This window comes from Penicillium coprophilum (genome assembly GCF_028826855.1).
Source record: "Penicillium coprophilum strain IBT 35676 chromosome Unknown utg000004l_segment0_segment0, whole genome shotgun sequence".
Taxonomy (NCBI): Eukaryota; Fungi; Ascomycota; class Eurotiomycetes; order Eurotiales; family Aspergillaceae; genus Penicillium; species Penicillium coprophilum.
This window is the reverse complement of record NW_026622723.1, coordinates 300,824-313,910: the sequence shown is the minus strand read 5'-3', so window position 1 is coordinate 313,910 and position 13,087 is coordinate 300,824. Positions and strand designations below refer to the sequence as shown.

The window sequence follows — 13,087 nt, the reverse complement described above, 5'->3', positions numbered from 1 at the left end:
ATTGACGGAAACCCCCACTGCAGCTTATCAAGAAAATATGCAGGGTGCAAGGTGGACTACAAGGTCATTTAGAATATAACTTTTTCAAATGCTTCCTGTAGTCCTCTACTCCCTAGCCACGCCTCCAGCGCTTGCATATCACCTCGATTGGCCCTCTGGCCACCTCGCTCTCCCAGCGAGTCCGTAATTTCCTCCATTTCGGAAAATACTCTCTCAACACCCTTTGTCTCTCGAAACCTCTCGCTGACTTTCTTTTGGTGACTGGGGATATCACCCCAGGAATGTGTCTTGATGAAACTCATATATGAGTCGATGTCAGGCGATGCACCCTCAAGACACAATACGCCCGGCTTCCCCGCCAGCACGAAGCCTGTCAGACCATATCCCGGTGCGAGATTGACCATATCATCCCTCTTTTTACGGGTTGACAGGGACGGGAAATAGAACCAGACTCGCACAGTTGGTCCTCTGTCTGTGTCTTCTGGGGTGACTGTCTGAGACTGCTTGCTTTCAAGAAAGCGGCTGGTTTCTGCTTGGATGTATTCGAATACCTCTAAAGCATCATCACCTTGTGGTATTGAGGCGGTGAGTCCAGCAACTTCGGCTCTGGACATCCACTCTGGTTGCCGAAGCGAATATCCCAATGGTGGTGCTTCGTCCAGTATCTCTGGATTATCACATTGCAGTGGCACGGAGATGTTGACGTTTATTGTTTTGTCTCCCTCTGCAATTGGTAGGCAAACGGTAAGAGAGATACTTGAAGGGATCCTAGGGGGTGTGGAGGTGGGATTCTCGCACCAGTGACGGAGTTTCTCGACACACTGCGTTGTGGATTCGGGAATCTCCAGCTCGTCTGAAGACGGAAACATCGCCATCAGGAGGTCAATCGTGGACAATTGGGATTCCATGATGTCCACTGGTAGAACGGATGGTTCTTCAAGGGCCATATTGTTCACTCTGAACGCAGGGCCCACCAATATCGAAGAACTTGCATATAACCAAGGGTAGTGGTTTGCAGTGTTTGAGATGATCAAATTAGAGATGTATGGATTGAAGCAATTGTGATTTTGGCTCGCAAGCTTGAAATGTGCTAGAATGTGGACAGTGATATAACAAATCAGATGATCGATTCTTGAAGAATAACTGTCTTCTTTGAGCTCACTGAGTCGAGGTCTTGAGACTACCCCATCTAGGAAGCCCTTGCACTCAGGGCCGACCTCGGGGCACCAGGGCCGGGCCAGGCGGGAGCTTTATTATGTAATCACTTATCAGATCCACCCGTCCATGGATCTAGGGCTGTGTGCACACTCCAAGTCCATCATTAGAGATTTGGCTAGAAGGTGTTGTATACTTTGTTGAGGCCCTTGGGAAATAGTAGGACATGCATCATATTTCATGTAGTAGACTATGACTAACATCGCAGTAAGCGTCCGTTCAGTATCGAATCGCCCCCGTTCATCTTGCTCAGCAGCATGATAGCATTCCTAAGTGATATACGACGGTCAGGACTTGCATCTGTCAAGCGTCGTGCAACATCCATCAGTTGATAACCAAAAACGCTACCAGAAAGGTGTTCTGCCACACCCAGAAGTACTCTTCCATAAGCCCAAGAATCATTCCGAACTTGCATATCAAATGGCAAGGCATCGATTCCCTCTAAACGTTGGTTCAGCAAATCCTCCACCGTTTCAGGCGCAAGCCATTCCCATGTAAAGCCACAGCTGCCGCCAATATCAATGATAGCAGCGTGGCCTTTTGAGTTCATGACTATGTTGGATGGCTTCAAGTCAAGGTGAGATCGATGAGACTCATGCATATAGATCAGAGCTTCTCCGATCTGGACCATCCGGGCCCTCCAATTGAAATATTTCTTAATATGGCCAGATTGAAGAATTTGCTCCAGCGAGCCTAGGTCCCAGAATTCGAGAAGAAATCCAGAAACAACCTTGGGACGCTCACTAGCCGGGTCCGTTTTGTAGGGGTAAGTGCATACGACGACGCCAGCTAGTTGCACAATACCAGAGCAACCCTGAAATTGCATGAGCACCTCGAGCTCCTTCATGATGTATTCGCTGTCGCACGGAATATACAGTGGGCGATTGATCTCCTTGTAGGCGAACGCTTGGTTCTCAAGCAACACCTTGGAGACACCTCCAAGGATTTCACGTTTTGACTGCAGCTGATTGACATCGATTCTGCGTAGTGAGAGTGAGGAGCAGACAGGATAGAAAACCCTCTTCGGGTCTTCTGTAATCTCATAATTCATTTTATGTGCAATGGTTGCATAAGCATTGTCTTGTAACTTGCAGCCATGTCGAAATTTGACAGAATTATGCGTCTCCTTGGAAATGGTCAACGAAACCTTGGTCACGGTATCATCTAGGAGAGGAAGAGCGCGATAGTCGATAGATTTGGCAAACTGCGTGAATTCATCGCATCGGACTTTTTTCAGTGGTCGAAACTGAGTCAATCTACCAATGACTATGATTTTGATCCACCATTGGCAGCCGCCATCTCGAAAGATCAAGGTCAGCCATCGGCTATGAGGCCCGAGATTTCTGTTGAGTTCAGAATCGTTGCTGGGCTCATTGTCGTAATTTTCGTCGTAGTTTTGACACTTCGGCTGGAGATAAGAGCAAATTTCCACGGAAGACATGATTGACCACATGAGCATGGAGGGCCGACTCGTATTGGGGCAATTCTCGTGTGATGCCCCCTTGCAGATTATATATATCCAAACATCCGCCAGACTTTTTCGGCGGTAGATTAGGGGAAATGAAAACGTAATCCAGATGGGACTGTGTAAACCATGTCGACTAATATACTAGTGAGATTCTATTTGAAAAGACAACTAAAGCAAGACCGAGGATGTCCCTACCATTGCCGAGCATCTTGCAAACTTGCCCAAGGTCAACACCCAACGGCCATGTGTAGCCTTGGTCACACAGGGTTGTTCTCAAAGGAGAAGAGAAGGTGTAGCTATTAAAGAGATCCAACCTGCAAATTTCAGGACTGGCATTACAAGAAAGGCCATTTTTTCATGTTGACTTGATGGACTACTCATGCCAAGGGATCTTTGAGGTATTTTTGGAAGAATTGGCTGAGATATAGATATTTTATAGTGTTGTAGTGCAAGTGAAATTGATCTCAATCTAGTGGAGTGTATAGATCGGCATTTGACTCATAGAGTTCCGATAAAATATCCCCCGGCACCCCCACCAACTTTGCTCCAACACATTCCTCACCACCAATGGCTTCAACATCTCCCTTCAATTTGGCCACGTGTGCCCGTCCGAATATCCTGGCATTGCAGCCTTACCGATGCGCCAGAGAGTATGCTGCCCTTTCCATATCACCGATACCGGCGAGCTAATAAGTCAGTGACTACAAAGATGATGGGACAAACGTGCTCCTCGACGCCAATGAGAATGCCTTCGGTCCTGGTCTTGCCTTGAATAGCGAGGGAGCATTGCAAACCTCCCAGGCTGGCAATGCCACGGGAGCCTCCAAGCCGGAGATTGACTTCCTCGGTCTGAACCGCTACCCCGATCCGTGAGTGGGATTCTACGCGTCTCGTTCAACCCAATTTGACTAACAATGTGTCCCTCAGTCACCAGATTGAATTAAAGCAGCTCTTCTGCAACCTCCGCAATACCCACCACCACACCCCCAAGACCCTCCTCCCCGAGCACATGTTCTGCGGCGTTGGCTCAGACGAAGCCATTGACGCGCTCCTCCGCTGCTTCTGCGTCCCCGGCAAAGACAAGATCCTCACATGTCCCCCGACTTACGGAATGTACAGCGTCAGCGCGCAGGTGAACGACGTGGAGATTGTCAAGGTACCACTAGACGCTACAAACGGCTTCCACCTGCAAGCCGATAAAGTCAACGAGGCCCTCTCGGCCGACCCCTCAATCAAACTGGCCTACATCTGTTCACCGGGCAACCCGACCGCGAATCTGATCCGCAAAGAGGATATCCGCAAGGTACTCGAGCACCCGACCTGGAACGGCATCGTGGTGGTCGACGAGGCGTACATCGACTTTGCGCCCGAAGGTTCCAGCTTGGCCGAGTGGGTGACCGAATGGCCCAACTTGGTTGTCATGCAGACACTCAGCAAGGCCTTCGGTCTGGCTGGTATCCGTCTGGGTGTGGCCTACGCCAGTGTGGAGGTTGCCCGTCTCCTCAACAGCCTCAAAGCCCCTTATAACATCTCCAGCCCCACAAGCGCGATTGCCTCCGCGGCACTTACACCGCCCAATCTGGCGGTGATGCACAACTTCCGTTCGCAGATCATCGCGCAACGCGATCGCCTGCTTCGTGAATTACCGGCGATCCCCGGTGTGGGTCAATTCCTTGGCGGCAGCGACGCGAACTTCTTGCTCGTGCAGATCTTGGACGCCGAGGGCCGACCCAATAACGTGACTGCCCTTGCTGCTTACGAGGCCATGGCGGAGAAGCGCGGTGTAGTAGTCCGCTTCCGTGGCAAGGAACTTGGGTGTGAAGGGTGTCTTCGTATCACGGTCGGCACCGACTCGGAAGTTACTAAATTCCTCCAGGAGCTACGGGCTGTTTTGGGTGGGTTGCGTGCTGGGGCTGGAATCACGTCTGTTCAAAATGAGGAAAAACGGGAGGAGTCGGCGGCGGCTGTGGTTGGATGAGAGTTGCGCGATTAATATGATCATAAGGTTTGGGAAAAGATAACATTGCATTTGTTGAGAGAAATCCGAATATCAAACAACTCGCTTATCTTGGACATATACTGTAGACCATAGCCATCTACTCCGGAGTATCCAGAGAGATACTCAGGAATGTAGTACAAAATAGTCCACGTGGTGTACCCTCTCGACCATGTAGCCAAGACTCTCTTCCTAACAAGGAACCTGGTATTTGGCAAAGTCCAGTGGTTCACCGCACTAAATGTAAATGTGATATGGATGTCGCAGATTAGCCAGTCGAAGCTCAGTGGTCTAATGATATATCGGCTTATCTAGGCTTCCCCTCTTCCTATGAAACTATTAATTTCCCCCTATATCTCCCGTATCTCTCTCGATCTTCTCGCGATCTGATGCCCTCCTAGTCTCCGCAGCCCCATAACCGTTAATCGCCCCCCCACTTTGGCACGTGTGAGCAATGTAAACACATCGTGTGAATCGCTTTCTGCGAGAGAAAGAGAGAGAGACTGTTGTTCTTTTCAGCATGGCCTCCATGGCCTCTGTGGCTATGACGCTGGTCACGCGTGACATCTATCCCGACTCTCCACCAGCCATGCAGACCAGAACCGATATCAATCCAACACTCATGATGAGCTGGTGGGCTACCGCATTCTCTTTGGTGATCATCATCATCCGCCTATTTGGTCGTTATGTTCGTGTCGAACGCTTCTTCACCGAGGACAAGGTCATGATGATCAGTATCATTCCCCTGTTAATTCGCATGGTCCTGGTACATTTCATCCTCATATTGGGAACCAACAATACCATCACCACAGGCCTGACAGAGAAAGAAATATCAAATAGAGAGCTGGGCAGTAAGCTAGTGCTTGCCGCGCGAATATTCTACGCCATCTTGTAAGACACAACTCTTGTCTGCACCTTGGATCTACCAGTTCAGAATGACTCACAACTATAGCATCTGGACCGCCAAAGTGACCGTCTGTGAATTCCTCAAGCGAGTCACAGGGCTGACCTGGCGTCGATCGACAACCTTCTTCCTCCGCTTCATGTCCGCCTTCCTCTTCTCAACACTAATAGCCGTGCTCATCGCAACCCTATCCGAATGCCAACCCTTCAACCACTACTGGCAGGTCATCCCTGACCCAGGCCCAACCTGTCGCACCGGCTACATCAATCTCATCACCATGGGCTCTTGCGATGTGATAACCGACCTCTTACTCGTCGCCATCCCAGTCCCAATAATCCTCATATCCCAAATGCCGCTGAAACGCAAACTCGCCCTATCAATCCTCTTCTGTCTCTCCCTGATCCTAGTCGCCATAACCTCCTACCGCGTTCCCTCCGTAATAAACCACAAAGGTTCCCAACAATACCGCTCCCTCCTCGCCTCCTTCGAGATCCTCGCCGCAACTGCAGTCTCAAACGTCCTAGTCATAGGCTCCTTCGTCCGAGACCGCGGCCCAAAGAAACTCAAATACAAACGAGCCCAAGGCTCAGCCTCCGTCTCGGAAAGCATGGATAAATCCTTCGTCCGCAGAAACACCGTCATGCAAAACCAATGGGGCTCGGACTCCGAACTCGCAACCGGTCTATGTATCCGTCTAGACCCAGATATCTATACCATCCCAGGAACGTCAGACGGATCACATCCACCAAGACCAGCACCCGTCGCTCCACCAGCTCACATCCCGTTAGCAGTCGCACGAACAGGAACCCTCGATCCAACTTGGTCATTCGCAACAACCCGTCGCTCAGAAGACGACCATGCTTCAACAACAGATAGTCTCGAGCCGAAAGTCTCGCCACGAGAGTACCTACGTACAAACCAGTCCGCGCGCGAGATCTCGCCCACATCAGAGACGCCCCGTCGCGTCTCCTTCTCAGATGTCGGTGGTTTATTAACAAGAGACCTACCCGAGTCAGGGTCTGGTCATACACGCGCCCAGACATCCTTGACCTCGCCCGTGGAAAGCGGGAACCGTCGAAGAGGAGGCGGGAGTAGGGCTTTCTTGGAAGATTTGGGGATTGTTCCGCGTACTACGTTCGGAATTCGTCCGCCGCTTTCTGGGCCTGCGGAATTGCCGTTTCCTACGGCGGCGTTTCGTTCTCGTTTGGCTTCGGTGTCTGGTTCTTCGGACTTGACTCTCAATACTGATGTTCAGCTTCATGATGTTGGGGGTTTGTTATCGCGACATGATCAGTAATATGTGATTTGATGTGATGTGACATGATCTTACGACTTTCTTTCTTTCGTTTTATTTGTTGGATTGGGATGAGGCTTCTTGTCTCCTGTGGAATATTGGGTTGGAGTCTCTCGTTTTGCTTTGTGGGACTATACGGCTCGTATGCCTCCCCTGTATCTTCCTTGTTTACTGTTGCCTGCTCTGTGTTATATTCCCCCTCTTGCGATTATTAGCGTTGGTGTTCGAGGTGTTACCCTCTGAGATCCTTTGGATACTTCCAATAGCTCGGACATGACTCTGGCTAATGATGTACCCCTACATAACTACTATCTACATATGCAACATACTATGTAATGACCTTTGGAATTAATTCAATATACCGATCACACTGTAGTATAATTGGATTTTCTCCTAGAATTTCGTTTTAGAGATAGAATAGTGAAATAAAGACTTCGATTATATGAATTTTGGAAACAACCAGCTGTCCATTTATGAATCTTAGATATAATGCATATGCAAGAACCAAACGACAAAAAATAAATAATAATAAAAAGACGCAGAGAGAATGCTAGACAAACGCTAGACTTCATGTATAAGTTGACGCATTGAGCATATACGGATGTCATCCTCGAATCTATGCCTTATCCTCGATCGAGGCCTGCTTAAGCTCATCCTCAACGTCGGCCACGGCATCCTGCTCCTGAGCCAGCTCAGCCTCTGCTGAAGGAGCACCGTTCGCTTGGGCGGGCTTCTTGGCAGAATCGGTGGCCCGGCCGTTGGTCTGAGAGGCGGCAGTGGCCTTAGTCTCCTCCTCTTCAATGCGGGCAATCTCTTCCTGAGCCTTCTTAATGTTCTGCGGGGTAATTAGCAACTGAAAAGAGCCGATAACCGAAAAATCTTGAAGGGAAATGCTTACCTCTTCCGTCTTGCTGGCCTGGTTCTTCTTCCACTCGGTGATCTTGGCAGCCAGCTTCTCCACGGCGGCGGGGACATCCGCCTGGTTCATGGGAGGATCGATCTTAACCTTGGCAAAGTCCTCAATGATACCAACATTCATGTTGAACTTGGCACTTTCAGCAGAGGCAGCACCCTTCTTGCCGCCCTTCTTGCCCTTCTTACCACCGGAACCGGTGAAGTAGTCCTCCTCGTCGTTCTTGCGCACGACCTTCATTCCCTTGATCTCGGCGGCTTCAACAGTGCGGCCAACACCGGCACGGAAGTTGCTGCCCTCATCCTTCTTCTCGCTCAGGCCCAGAGCGGTGAAGTCATAGGCGGGATCGAAGTGACGGATCAGACCCTGGGCAGTCAGGATCTCATCAGCGTAGGCAAGCTGCGAGGCCTCCTCGAGCTTCTTATCAGCGTTCTTCTTGCGCTTTTCGCGCAAGAAAGCCTCCTGCTCAGCCTTTTGGCGCTCGCGGCGCACACGCCAAGCCTCATCCTCGTACTCCTTGTAGGCACGGCGGGCCTTGAAGTAGGTATCCTTGATAGTGCGGATAGCAGTGTACTTCTCCTGCTGCTCGTTGCGCAGCTTGGTGCGCTCATCGCGCAAAGCGTTCAGGTTCTTGAAGACAGCGTCCTGCTCGGCCTTGATGGCATCGAGCTCCTTCTGAATCTCGGCGTACTTGTCGCTCAGCGCCTTGGCCTCGGGGTTGTCGAGGGTCTTGCGCAATTCGGAGATCTGTGTCTTGATGTCGTTGATACCCTTCTGCGCCTCATCCAAGCCGGCGAAGCTCTTGCGCTGCTTGCGCAGGTTGGAAACCTCGGTGAGAGCCTTGCGCTCATCCACCAGGCGGAGAGTGCCAGAGTCAACCGACTTCTCGAGGCGGGCGATCTCCTTGTCGATCTCCTCGACGCTCTTGAATGACAGACGTCCGCGAGAGTTGTTCTGCTCAGTAATACGGGCCTTGAGGTTGGCATCCAGGGCGTTGATCTTCTCCTGGGTGGAGGACCGGCTGGACTTGAAGCCGGACTGCTTCTGACGAATGGCTGAGAGTTCGGCGCGCAGCTCCTGCTGCTTCTTAACGGTGGGTGAATCCTGGTTGTTCGGCTTGGCGTTGTCCAACTTGGCCTTGATTTGGTTCTGTTGCGCATATCAGTCATTGGCCCGAGGACATGGTATACAAGTAAATAATGAACACGAGGGCAATTAACAATCAACAATCAGAGTGGGTCGGGATCATCCCGCAACCCAGAGTCAGATGAGAGCTTAAGTGACAATTCCAAAAAAGAAAGGCTTCCATACCAATTTCTCCTGAGCAGCAGTGTGCTCCTTCTCAGCCTCAGCGAGACTGGCCTTGTAAGCGGCCTCATCGGGCTTGGTGGGCTTAACCCGCTCCGCAGCAGTGGCAGCCATTGCGACGAATTGAATGTAAAAAGAGGGACAGAGAAGGGAAGAATTGCCTTCTGAGGATCCTGAAGGGATTAAATAGACCAAAACCAAAGGAAACTAAAAAGGGGAAACTTGAGATAATTAAAATGGTTCGGTCGGTTTCTCCGCTTAAGTGTCGCTGGCAGAAAGTTCCCGCCGATTTTTCGATTTCACCTTTATCTCTCCACCGGAGCTCTCTTTGCCCGTTTTTTTTGGTTCTCTTAACGGGATAACTTCTTAATTCTTCTCCACAATCTAGTCATCGACTACTAACTCCATTATGGATGGAGTTTCAGCACACTCCATGGAGGCCGAGCGCGAGATGACTCGGCTCTGGCGCACCTTCAGAACAGTCTATGAACTGCTCGCTGACCGGGTAGGCACTTCAGATCGAGTCCCTGACTTCTCAGTGTCTCTCTCATGATGCCCAATCATGCAAGGCTAACCATCGGCGACACACCAGGGTTACGAAGTGTCTGATAACGAGCTGGTTCTCCCGCTAGAAGACTTCCGCGCAAAATATGCTGACCCTCTGGGTTACCCTGAGTATGCGAAATCCTTGCCTCCGCCATCCCATTGTCGTGAGCTAGTGAAAAACTGAGCGAAACAATGCCGACACTCATCATTGAGAAGCACATATCACTAACAAACCGTTCCGCAACAACAGTCGCACTAAGATGAAAATCCAAGCCCGCCCCACCGAAACCATGAAGTTGAAATACACAGCGCTGCCCAGCAAAGCGAACCCAAACCCCCAGCCCGATTGCGGTACCATCTATGTCGATTTCTGTCCCGATTCCTCAGGTGTTGGAACCAAGCAAGTGCGCGCCTTCAACCATCTTGTTGATGAGAACAACTTCCACACTGGTATCTTTATCACGCAGACACCCATCTCACCCTCTGCCGTGCGCCTGCTTTCCGGTGTTCCCGGCCGCATTTGCGAGCACTTCCAGGAACAGGATCTGCTTGTGAACATCACTCGTCACGAGCTGGTCCCCAAGCATGTCCTACTCAGCCCCGAGGAGAAGGCCAAGCTCCTTGAGCGCTATCGTCTGAAGGAGTCCCAGCTTCCTCGTATACAGGTCTCCGATCCTGTCGCTCGTTACCTTGGTTTGCGCCGTGGCCAGGTCGTCAAGATCATCCGCAAGTCTGAAACTGCGGGTCGCTATGCCAGTTACCGCTGGGTCATTTAAGTTGCGAAATAAGGTTAGTGAGAATGGAACAGGAAGATTGACACGCGACTCTTCATTGCCCGATGCTAGATCCTTCTCTTTTTTTTCTCTTTTTTTTCTCATTTGGGCGTTTTGCAAGCCCAAAGAGTCAAAATCCGCTTCCTATGAACCTCAACCTCGCAAACTCGAATTGCATCGGGTCCACTTCACTGTCTCCGATCTGACCGCATTTCATACTATGCAGCTCTGCAGGAAAATACCCAACTGGTAGTCGAGAAAGAGCAGCTACAGAAGTGGACACTTGGGAGTTTTTTTTTACTCATTGATTCACATTCAACAAACTCAAAAAAAGTTTTTGGTCTCCCCCTTGTATTATGGGCAGCATGGCGTATAGGCGCGAAGTTTCTCCTGCTTTGGGGGATTGCGATGGGGGTTGCCTGTGATTTTACATAATGGCCGTGTCTTTGTATGTCTAGATGAATCCAATCTATGAATGGCTGTCATTTCGAGTCGGGTGATATAGTATACTTATGTCCCCAGTTATATATGGAATATTCTTGCCGTCTGACCTAGAGTGACATCTCCAAAGGTATTTAAGCACAGATACAGGCAGTTCTATAAATCATTCTATAATTTCTTACCCAAACTAGAAATGAGGCCGCGTAAGTATAAAATCTGGGAAGGAAAACCTTGGTTGACTAAGCCCCGAACTGCGCCACAGCGATTCTCTCTCGATTCCGGCGCTTCCTGTTCTATTTTTCTATCACCCCTCTCTCCTTACTGTTCGCGAGTCGAGTTTACGAATCCTATAGAACAGCCCCCATACCCACAGTATCAGCGCAATCTCCTCAAATCGGCACTAAGCCTAAACATCTCCCGGGAACTCCACCTTCAATTCCCACCATGTCTTATAACAAACCCGTAAGTTTTCAAAAGCAATCAATCGCAAACAATCCTTAGACACAAATTCTAAATCCTAACCTCTTCCAGACAAGTCCACCACCTTCCTACCCCGCCCAGGCCCACGACGCCGGCCCCTACTACCCAAACTCCCCACCACCGCATGGCCAAAGCCCCGGCGCCGCGAGTGACTACTACGGCGGCGGCCAGCCCCAACAGCAGGGCTACTACCCACCCCACCCAGGCTATGGCCCGCCACAGCAACAACAGCAGCCCTACTACCCCCAGGGCCAGCCGATGTACTACCCTCCGCAGCAGCAGTATCCCCCTCAACAGCAACAGGGTTACTATGCCAATGACCGCGGGAACTCTGGCGGGGGGTGGTGGCATCTGCGCCGGTATCATGGCTGCCCTGGCTTGTTGCTGCTGTTTGGATATCTTGTTCTAGACTTGCTTCTGGTTTGGATTTGTAATATGCGACCATGCTACTGGGGATTGATTCTTGGCTGGTATTGGAATGCGTTGTCGACTCGCTATGCCTTGCACATGCTGCACTCTTGAGAGACATATCGAGAGAATAAGAGGCTAGTGTTTCCCTGTGGCTTTCGACTGGGCATTTGGTGCTGGTCTGTAATCCTGGGTCAGGGTTTGAGTGTTTTTTTTTTTTGCTTCCTTCGTATATATCCTTGACTTTTATTACTTATCGCTGGCGCAAAACAGGACACGGCGTTCTTGGGTCTTGGGGTTTGGCTACAATTGTACTACAATTTTATTCTTATCCTCTTCTCTAATGGTTTGCTACTTTCTACATAATTCATCTTTGTCCATCGCTATACATACCGCATAGTCCGAAGTTAACGACTCTGTATAGAAGAGTATTTGAAGGTTGATAGACACTAGATTTGAGAAATATAACTTGAAAATACATGCACATTATCACATTATCAAAACAAGACACACATTATCATCCATCACAATATCCATCGCATACTCCCCCGTCATCAATAAGATAAATCATAACACATAAAAGGGTATCGCATCCAAATCCTTACAAACACCATCTCCCAAATCACCCCCGACCACTATATTCACTTCCCCCACCATAAGCAAGGGGATCAACATGTCTAACCCCACCCCTCCTAGACCTCCTCGGCGGACGCGGCGAAATATCAGAAGGAACACTCGACTCCTCTTCCTCGACCTCAATAATATCCTCATCCATCTCCCCAGTCGTAGAAGTAGCCAAAGACTCCTCAACAACAACACGATCATGTCGCGACGACGGCCGACGTCGATAACTATCCCGGAAAGTCTCCCGCTCCTCAGTGACCTCAATCACGTCGCGGTGTCGTCGTCCACCCGCCGATGACCCGCGTCGACTGCGCACTTCGACTATCTCTTCGTCGTCCATGGACATAGACATCGACATCGATATTGAGGATGAAGTTGGTGCTGCGACGCCGCCTCGGGCGATCCCGCCTGGGTTCACGGCTAGGAAGAGGACGTACATTAGCAGGACGAAGCCTGCTACGCTGCCCAGGACGATGCCTACTACTGTGCCTGCGGCGGGACTGGTGTCGATTCGTCCGTAGGTTGATGGGATGGAGATTGTTGTGTAGCGTTTTTGGAGGGAGGTGTCTGTGTGTAGGAGGTTTGGGTCTAGATCTCTTGTGTTGAGGTTGGGGGTGGTTGGGTCTAGGTCGAGGTCGAGGCCGAGGCCTTCGAGAGGGTGGGTTGACATGATGTCTGATTGTTTGATTGTTGGTTTTGAGGTTTGTAAGGATAAGT

General features: G+C 50.3%; 8 protein-coding genes across 8 annotated transcripts; 4 read left to right on the top strand and 4 right to left on the bottom strand.

Moving 5' to 3' along the window:
• Positions 1 to 68: 68 nt before the first annotated feature.
• On the bottom strand, positions 69 to 908 carry N7500_004519 (DUF1115 domain protein; the record flags this gene model as incomplete). The annotated part of the gene is made up of 1 exon (XM_056675665.1): positions 69 to 908. The coding sequence occupies one exon, from the start codon at positions 906 to 908 to the stop codon at positions 69 to 71; it is 840 nt and encodes a 279-aa protein (XP_056530665.1).
• Positions 909 to 1,411: 503 nt separating this feature from the next.
• On the bottom strand, positions 1,412 to 2,656 carry N7500_004518 (uncharacterized protein; the record flags this gene model as incomplete). The annotated part of the gene is made up of 1 exon (XM_056675664.1): positions 1,412 to 2,656. The coding sequence occupies one exon, from the start codon at positions 2,654 to 2,656 to the stop codon at positions 1,412 to 1,414; it is 1,245 nt and encodes a 414-aa protein (XP_056530664.1).
• Positions 2,657 to 3,250: 594 nt separating this feature from the next.
• On the top strand, positions 3,251 to 4,661 carry N7500_004517 (histidinol-phosphate transaminase; the record flags this gene model as incomplete). The annotated part of the gene is made up of 3 exons (XM_056675663.1): positions 3,251 to 3,333; positions 3,382 to 3,552; positions 3,611 to 4,661. The coding sequence occupies 3 exons, from the start codon at positions 3,251 to 3,253 to the stop codon at positions 4,659 to 4,661; spliced, it is 1,305 nt and encodes a 434-aa protein (XP_056530663.1).
• A 538-nt stretch (positions 4,662 to 5,199) lies between these two features.
• On the top strand, positions 5,200 to 6,880 carry N7500_004516 (putative integral membrane protein Pth11-like; the record flags this gene model as incomplete). The annotated part of the gene is made up of 2 exons (XM_056675662.1): positions 5,200 to 5,570; positions 5,632 to 6,880. 2 exons carry the CDS (start codon positions 5,200 to 5,202, stop codon positions 6,878 to 6,880), a joined length of 1,620 nt encoding a protein of 539 aa, XP_056530662.1.
• A 613-nt stretch (positions 6,881 to 7,493) lies between these two features.
• Positions 7,494 to 9,212, bottom strand: bfr1 (putative nuclear segregation protein (Bfr1); the record flags this gene model as incomplete). The annotated part of the gene is made up of 3 exons (XM_056675661.1): positions 7,494 to 7,712; positions 7,776 to 8,939; positions 9,102 to 9,212. The coding sequence occupies 3 exons, from the start codon at positions 9,210 to 9,212 to the stop codon at positions 7,494 to 7,496; spliced, it is 1,494 nt and encodes a 497-aa protein (XP_056530661.1).
• A 295-nt stretch (positions 9,213 to 9,507) lies between these two features.
• Positions 9,508 to 10,420, top strand: N7500_004514 (DNA-directed RNA polymerase core subunit RPB5; the record flags this gene model as incomplete). Its single annotated transcript, XM_056675660.1, has 3 exons — positions 9,508 to 9,603; positions 9,691 to 9,773; positions 9,895 to 10,420. 3 exons carry the CDS (start codon positions 9,508 to 9,510, stop codon positions 10,418 to 10,420), a joined length of 705 nt encoding a protein of 234 aa, XP_056530660.1.
• An 882-nt stretch (positions 10,421 to 11,302) lies between these two features.
• Positions 11,303 to 11,772, top strand: N7500_004513 (uncharacterized protein; the record flags this gene model as incomplete). The annotated part of the gene is made up of 3 exons (XM_056675659.1): positions 11,303 to 11,320; positions 11,390 to 11,697; positions 11,748 to 11,772. The coding sequence occupies 3 exons, from the start codon at positions 11,303 to 11,305 to the stop codon at positions 11,770 to 11,772; spliced, it is 351 nt and encodes a 116-aa protein (XP_056530659.1).
• A 596-nt stretch (positions 11,773 to 12,368) lies between these two features.
• On the bottom strand, positions 12,369 to 13,040 carry N7500_004512 (uncharacterized protein; the record flags this gene model as incomplete). Its single annotated transcript, XM_056675658.1, has 1 exon — positions 12,369 to 13,040. One exon carries the CDS (start codon positions 13,038 to 13,040, stop codon positions 12,369 to 12,371), a length of 672 nt encoding a protein of 223 aa, XP_056530658.1.
• Positions 13,041 to 13,087: the final 47 nt, after the last annotated feature.